This window comes from Salvelinus fontinalis, chromosome 15 (assembly GCF_029448725.1).
Source record: "Salvelinus fontinalis isolate EN_2023a chromosome 15, ASM2944872v1, whole genome shotgun sequence".
Taxonomy (NCBI): Eukaryota; Metazoa; Chordata; class Actinopteri; order Salmoniformes; family Salmonidae; genus Salvelinus; species Salvelinus fontinalis.
This window is the reverse complement of record NC_074679.1, coordinates 20,585,761-20,594,203: the sequence shown is the minus strand read 5'-3', so window position 1 is coordinate 20,594,203 and position 8,443 is coordinate 20,585,761. Positions and strand designations below refer to the sequence as shown.

Sequence of the window (8,443 nt, the reverse complement as noted above, 5' to 3'; positions counted from 1 at the left end):
AGACAGCAGTGTGGTGGGAGTGAGGTCTATGTGTGAGAGAGAGACAGCAGTGTGGTGAGAGTGAGGTCTATGTGTGTGAGAGAGACAGCAGTGTGGTGGGAGTGAGGTCTATGTGTGAGAGAGAGACAGCAGTTTGGTGGGAGTGAGGTCTATGTGTGAGAGAGAGACAGCAGTGTGGTGGGAGTGAGGTCTATGTGTGGGAGAGACAGCAGTGGTGTGTGTAAGACACTGACTTGTCCGGTTTGCCAGGCAGCTGCAGCTGGATCCTACAGCGGTCTGCAGCCCGGATCTCTTCCTCCTTCTTCAGGATGAGACGCTGCAGACCTGACACCCAGTCATGGGCCACCGTAGGGTTAACGTTCTAGAGGAGGGATGGAAAAGAGACAGCGAGAGACAGATAAAGTATTAACACCATAGCCCTTAAACCATAGCCCAATGTCAAGCTAGATCTATAACAGCCTTCAATCATGCCATTGGGCGAGCAGAGATTGACTCCACACACCAGCTCTTCCAAATTGACCACAAAAGCCCCCCTCTGTCTTGTGTGTGTATGAGACACACATGTCTCTCTGTGTGCCTCTGGCCTGTTCTCTGCTCCCCCACCACTCTCAGACAGAAACACGTCTCTCTGTGTGACTCTGGCCTGTTCTCTGCTCCCCCACCACTCTCAGACAGAAACACGTCTCTCTGTGTGACTCTGGCCTGTTCTCTGCTCCCCCACCACTCTTAGACAGAAACACGTCTCTCTGTGTACCTCTGGCCTGTTCCCTGCTCCCCCACCACTCTCAGACAGAAACACGTCTCTCTGTGTGACTCTGGCCTGTTCTCTGCTCCCCCACCACTCTCAGACAGAAACACGTCTCTCTGTGTACCTCTGGCCTGTTCCCTGCTCCCCCACCACTCTCAGACAGAAACACGTTTCTCTGTGTGACTCTGGCCTGTTCTCTGCTCCCCCACCACTCTCAGACAGAAACATGTCTCTCTGTGTACCTCTGGCCTGTTCCCTGCTCCCCCACCACTCTCAGACAGAAACACGTCTCTCTGTGTGACTCTGGCCTGTTCCCTGCTCCCCCACCAGTCTCAGACAGAAACACGTCTCTCTGTGTGCCTCTGGCCTGTTCCCTGCTCCCCCACCACTCTCAGACAGAAACACGTCTCTCTGTGTGACTCTGGCCTGTTCTCTGCTCCCCCACCACTCTCAGACAGAAACATGTCTCTCTGTGTACCTCTGGCCTGTTCCCTGCTCCCCCACCACTCTCAGACAGAAACACGTCTCTCTGTGTGCCTCTGGCCTGTTCCCTGCTCCCCCACCACTCTCAGACAGAAACACGTCTCTCTTTATCTATGTGGCTCACCTGGTAGTTTCCCTTGAGGCTTCCGATCATGCTGGAGATCTGGTTGACCAGGCTGAGGTCGTGGATGAGGTTCTGCAGGTCCTGGTACAGCTGGCCTGGACCCATGTACAGCTTATCTGAGAGGAGAGACAATGACAACAAGTCAATAAACTATCATGTCATTGTCAACAGAGAACTGGGTTATTACCAAATAAAGTTGGTAGTAGTAGTAAGTTCTGATTCACAAAGCTGAGCCCATATCCCATCTGAACCCACTGACCCAACAATATGAGCCAGACAAATCTCAAAGGCAATTATTGTCCCTTGAAAGCAGGAGGTAAAATAAGACACACTGCCAGACAAAGTCAGTCTGTTTCCCAACTTGGCATGGCTCTGAACCGTGTGTGTGTGTGCGTGCGAGAGAGTGTGCGTTGGAAATGAGTACCGTTACCTAACGGCAGTTTCCTGGCGTTAAATTTCCCTCTATTGCGCTAGCGTGTGTGTGTTTCTTTGTAGATGTGCCCTGCCTAACCGAACCAACAGGCCAGTGAAGTAAGGTATTATTGTGTTTCTGTGCGTCCAGCTCGGGACAATGGGCTGCTTTGTTTGTCAGCGCTCAGCCTGTATATCAGGAAGAGACACAGACAGAGAGCCAGACTCCTCAGAGAGAGAAAGGGAGAGAAAGAGGAGAGGCCCCCTGTAGGTTCTGCCAGCACATAGCCTTCTCTCAAGGCTGTAACTCAAATTAAACCTGCAGCACAGAGAGGACCCTCCTCATCTTTCAGACATGCCTGCCAACAAGTCATCGTACGGTAGGATTTGCAGCATATGGTACTGTCAGCTAACAAGTAAGGCAAGCTCTTAAAGATGATTTCACCATATGACTTTTCAACTTAAACGTGGTCTACCACTCTCATAAGGCAGCACATTGGAACTGGGAGGGGGTTAAGGATTCCTGGAGCTCCCTCTGGTTTTGCCAGTCTACTTTCTGTGGGGTCTATAATGGCCCTTCACACTGCCGTAGTGTTCCAGCTCCATGGCAACCGCTCCATTCTTCCCCAGGGCTGCCAAGAGAGGACACTCAGAGAAACTTCCACCCCGTTTGACCTGCACTAAGTACTTCACGTAGGTGGTGGTCACACTGGAGACAGAAAGAGTCATTCAGAAAAGGATACTTCAGATTGTAAGTTTACATGCAGAAGCTAATTCAGAGACGTTCTCTTCATCATGTACCAAGATATCATTCCATTCTGAATATGTCCAGGTCACGGAGTATCATTGAACAGTTTTACTGTTACAGACAGTGTGTTGGGTTGAAAGCAATTTGAAAAGTGTATGGTTGACAATAACAATTTGTCCTAGCTTCAGAAGCATGTTAAAATGTCATTTCTGTTCTATTGAGCTAATTGTCTTGTCTAATGAAGTTAAAATATTCCCGCCTCATTGGTCTTAATTTTATGTTTTATTTAACTAGGCAAATCAGTTAAGAAAAAATTCTTATTTTACAATAACGGCCTACCCCGGCCAAACCCTTCCCTAACCCGGACGACGCTGGGCCAAATGTACGCCGCACTATGGGATTCCCGATCACGACTGGTTGTAATACAGCCCAGGATCGAATCAGGGTATGTAGTGATGCCTCTGGCACTGAGATGCAGTGCCTTAGACCCCTGTGCCACTCAGGAGCCCTATGATGTCTTTGTGTGGTTGGAACCCGGTCAGGGCAGAATCACTGAATAAGCTTCAGTCATGCTCATTGGCTTGTCATCCATGGTAATTCTACAGGCCATGATTCATCTCTATGACTATAGATAATATTATTATTTATTTTATTTATTTTTTCACCTTTATTTAACCAGGTAGGCAAATTGAGAACACGTTCTCATTTACAATTGCGACCTGGCCAAGATAAAGCAAAGCAGTTCGACACATACAACAACACATAGTTACACATGGAGTAAAACAAACATACAGTCAATAATACAGTGAAAAATAAGTCTATATGCAATATGAGCAAGTGAGGTGAGATAAGGGAGGTGAAGGCAAACAAAAAATATATATAAATAAATAAAAATATAAAAAGGCCATGGTGGCGAAGTAAATACAATATAGCAAGTACAAAAAAAGAAAAAAAGTAGAGATAGTAGAGATAGAAAAAAGTAGAGATAGAAATAATGGGGTGCAAAGGAGCAAAATAAATAAATAAATACAGTAGGTAAAGAGGTAGTTGTTTGGGCTAAATTATAGATGGGCTATGTACAGGTGCAGTAATCTATGAGCTGCTCTGACAGCTGGTGCTTAAAGTTAGTGAGGGAGATAAGTGTTTCCAGTTTCAGAGATTTTGTAGTTCGTTCCAGTCATTGGCAGCAGAGAACTGGAAGGAGAGGCGGCCAAAGGAAGAATTGGTTTTGGGGGTGACCAGAGAGATATACCTGCTGGAGCGCATGCTACAGGTAGGTGCTGCTATGGTGACCAGCGAGCTGAGATAAGGGGGGACTTTACCTAGCAGGGTCTTGTAGATGACCTGGAGCCAGTGGGTTTGGCGACGAGTATGAAGCGAGGGCCAGCCAACGAGAGTGTACAGGTCGCAGTGGTGGGTAGTATATGGGGCTTTGGTGACAAAACGGATGACACTGTGATAGACTGCATCCAATTTATTGAGTAGGGTTTTGGAGGCTATTTTGTAAATGACATCACCGAAGTCGAGGATTGGTAGGATGGTCAGTTTTACAAGGGTATGTTTGGCAGCATGAGTGAAGGATGCTTTGTTGCGGAATAGGAAGCCAATTCTAGATTTAACTTTGGATTGGAGATGTTTGATGTGAGTCTGGAAGGAGAGTTTACAGTCTAACCAGACACCTAGGTATTTGTAGTTGTCCACATATTCTAAGTCAGAGCCGTCCAGAGTAGTGATGTTGGACAGGCGGGCAGGTGCAGGCAGCGATCGGTTGAAGAGCATGCATTTAGTTTTACTTGTATTTAAGAGCAAATGGAGGCCACGGAAGGTGAGTTGTATGGCATTGAAGCTCGCCTGGAGGGTTGTTAACACAGTGTCAAAAGAAGGGCCAGAAGTATACAGAATAGAGTCGTCTGCGTAGAGATGGATCAGAGAATCACCAGCAGCAAGAGCGACATCATTGATGTATACAGAGAAGAGAGTCGGTCCAAGAATTGAACCCTGTGGCACCCCCATAGAGACTGCCAGAGGCCCGGACAACAGACCCTCCGATTTGACACACTGAATCAGAGAAGTAGTTGGTGAACCAGGCGAGGCAATCATTAGAGAAACCAAGGCTGTCGAGTCTGCCGATGAGGATGTGGTGATTGACAGAGTCAAAAGCCTTGGCCAGGTCAATGAATACGGCTGCACAGTATTGTTTCCTATCGATGGCGGTTAAGATATCGTTTATGATCTTAAGCGTGGCTGAGGTGCACCCATGACCAGCTCTGAAACCAGATTGCATAGCGGAGAAGGTATGGTGGGATTCGAAATGGTTGGTAATCTGTTTGTTGACTTGGCTTTCGAAGACCTTAGAAAGGCAGGGTAGGATAGATATAGGTCTGTAGCTGTTAGGGTCAAGAGTGTCCCCTCCTTTGAAGAGGGGGATAACCATAGCTGCTTTCCAATCTTGGGGAATCTCAGACGACACGAAAGAGAGGTTGAAAAGGCTAGTAATAGGGGTGGCAACAATTTCAGCAGATAGTTTTACAAAGAAAGGGTCCAGATTATCTAGCCCGGCTGATTTGTAAGGGTCCAGATTTTGCAGCTCTTTCAGAACATCAGCTGACTGTATTTGGGAGAAAGAGAAATGGGGAAGGCTTGGGCGAGTAGCAGAGGGGAGGGCAGTGCTGTTGACCGGGGTAGGGGTAGCCAGGTGGAAAGCATGGCCAGCCGTAGAAAAATGCTTATTGAAATTCTCAATTATAGTGGATTTGTCGGTGGTGACAGTGTTTCCTATCTTCAGTGCAGTTGGAAGCTGGGAGGAGGTGTTCTTATTCTCCATGGACTTTACAGTGTCCCAGAACTTTTTTGAATTTGTGTTGCAGGAAGCAAATTTCTGCTTGAAAAAGCTAGCCTTGGCTTTTCTAACTGCCTGTGTATATTGGTTTCTAGCTTCCCTGAAAAGTTGCATATCACGGGGGCTGTTCGATGCTAATGCAGAACGCCATAGGATGTTTTTCTGTTGGTTAAGGGCAGTCAGGTCAGGAGAGAACCAAGGGCTATATCTGTTCCTGGTTCTAAATTTCTTGAATGGGGCATGCTTATTCAAGATGGTGAGGAAGGCATTTTAAAAAAATATCCAGGCATCCTCTACTGACGGGATGAGATCAATATCCTTCCAGGATACCTCGGCCAGGTCGATCAGAAAGGCCTGCTCGCTGAAGTGTTTCAGGGAGCGTTTGACAGTGATGAGTGGAGGTCGTTTGACCGCTGACCCATTACGGATGCAGGCAATGAGGCAGTGATCGCTGAGATCTTGGTTGAAAACAGCAGAGGTGTATTTGGAGGGCAAGTTGGTTAGGATGATATCTATGAGGGTACCCGTGTTTACGGAATTGGGGTGGTACCTGGTAGGTTCATTGATAATTTGTGTGAGATTGAGGGCATCAAGCTTAGATTGTAGGATGGCTGGGGTGTTAAGCATGTTCCAATTTAGGTCGCCTAGCAGTACGAGCTCTGAAGATAGATGGGGGGCAATCAGTTCACATATGGTGTCCAGAGCACAGCTGGGGGCAGAGGGTGGTCTATAGCAGGCGGCAACGGTGAGAGACTTGTTTTTAGAGAGGTGGATTTTTAAAAGTAGAAGTTCAAATTGTTTGGGAACAGACCTGGATAGTAAAACAGAACTCTGCAGGCAATCTTTGCAGTAGATTGCAACACCGCCCCCTTTGGCCGTTCTATCTTGTCTGAAAATCTTGTAGTTGGGGATGAAAATGTCAGAATTTTTGGTGGTCTTTCTAAGCCAGGATTCAGACACGGCTAAAACATCCGGGTTGGCAGAGTGTGCTAAAGCAGTGAACAAAACAAACTTAGGGAGGAGGCTTCTAATTTTAACATGCATGAAACCAAGGCTATTACGGTTACAGAAGTCATCAAAAGAGAGCGCCTGGGGAATAGGAGTGGAGCTAGGTACTGCAGGGCCTGGATTCACCTCTACATCACCAGAGGAACAGAGGAGGAGTAGGATAAGGGTACGGCTAAAAGCTATGAGAATTGGTCGTCTAGAACGTCTAGAACAGAGAGTAAATGGACGTTTCTGGGGGCGATAAAATAGCTTCAAGGAATAATGTACAGACAAAGGTATGGTAGGATGTGAATACAGTGGAGGTAAACCTAGGTATTGAGTGATGATGAGAGAGATATTGTCTCTAGAAACATCATTGAAACCAGGTGATGTCATCGAATATGTGGGTGGTGGAACTGAAAGGTTGGATATGGTATAGTGAGCAGGGCTAGAGGCCCTACAGTGAAATAAGCCAATAAACACTAACCAGAACAGCAATGGACAAGGCATATTTACATTAAGGAGAGGCATGCTTAATCGAGTGATCAATAAGGGTCCAGTGAGTAGAGGTTGGTTGGGGTCACGGCGATCCAGACAGCTGGCCGGGTAGATGGCTATCGGTAGCAAGATAGCATAGGATGGAGGTCTATTTTTAGACACCTCGTGCGTTTCCGTCGGTAGATTAGTGGGGTTCCATGTCTTGTAGAGGGGATCAATCCAATTGGCAAAATAGATATAGTGACTCAAGAAAAAAAAATTGTCCGATATACTTATTCAGATAGCAGCCGATAAGACAGCTAACGATTAGCGGGCCCCAGATGAGCGTTCAGGTAACGTCGCGACGGAGGTGCCAGTTGGATAACTCCCTCGGGCAGATAACGTCGGCAGTCAATCGTGAAGGCCCGGTGGGGCTCCGTATCTGCAGCAAAAAAAAAAAAAACGGGTCCGGATAGGTGACTGTAGCCCAGGAAGGGCTGATGGAACTCCTCAGCTGGCTAGCTCCGGAATAATTTAAGTTTGCTCCGGGATCGACGTAAGCCAATAGTCACACGGTTTGCAGCTAACTAGCTGCGAAATCAAGGTGCAAATGTCCAGAGCCTGCGGCTGAAATCCGGGGAAACTGAGAGAGAAAAAAGGCCCGGTATGCTCCGGTCCGAGTCGCGTTGCACAAAAGTGCCGGTAGATTATCGAGCTAAAGGAATAGCTGATGACCACAAAACGTGGGCAGCTGAAACACCAACGCTAGCCAGCAAACCGGCTAACTTCTGGGCAGCTTCAGATTAGCTTTCGGCTAGCTTCTGGTTAGCTTTCTGGCTAACTTCTGATTAGCCCCTGGTTAGCTTCCACTGTGGATTTTCAGATTTGAGGTAAATAATACTTTTTTTTGTTGTAATTGGTGAGGCGGGTTGCAGGAAAGCTTTTGTAGTTGAGTTCTTGGATAATAAAAAATATAAAAGATATGCGAAGAAGGTGTAAATATATATGTAAATATATATATACAGGACAAGACAGTACGAGGACAAAAATGACGTCTGAACTGCTAAGCCATCTTGGAACGATATATTATTATTATTATATGTTCTGACAAACAATGACAATAGTCCACAATGAGACTGAGTGCCATGGACAAGCTGAACCTGACCTGTAGAGCAGTCATTCATCGATGGCTCTGACCTAGACTAGTGTCACGTCAGCTAGAAGAAAGGGTTGCGGTTTATTGTTTTAAAGTCTTTGCCAATGTAACTGACCCATCTCTTCTGGTGGTCCCAATTAGCTAAGATAAGTACAACAGACATGAGGCAAGCAAACAGACATCCAGAGCAGAGCACAGGAAACTGTGACATCATACGCTGGACCGTCTTTTCATTGCCTCTAGTAGACAGGTCACCAGTTCCTTTGACAGAACATACTGGACTATGGAGGGAGGGAGAGAAGCTGAGAGTGAGGGTTTTTCCCACTTAAAATGCCTGGCCAAAACAGACACACAGAGAGGACTGACTAGGAGGAAAATTTCATCAGTATTGAAGAAATGATATGGGTCATAGACAAAATATGGGGGAGTAAAAATGACCATACCCTACTGTAATGTTTTCCATTCTAGCT

General features: G+C 46.6%; 1 protein-coding gene across 3 annotated transcripts in view; it reads right to left on the bottom strand.

Annotated features, from left to right (window-relative positions):
• Nucleotides 1-8,443, bottom strand: part of LOC129811521 (rho guanine nucleotide exchange factor 10-like) — a 78,589-nt gene that overhangs the window by 30,554 nt on the left and 39,592 nt on the right. For all 3 annotated transcript variants that reach the window (XM_055862896.1, XM_055862897.1, XM_055862898.1), the window contains 2 exons: nucleotides 1,356-1,471; nucleotides 234-361 (listed from right to left, as the gene is read on the bottom strand). In XM_055862896.1, coding sequence (XP_055718871.1) covers nucleotides 234-361; nucleotides 1,356-1,471 — 244 coding nt within the window. The remainder of the gene's footprint in view (nucleotides 1-233; nucleotides 362-1,355; nucleotides 1,472-8,443) is intronic.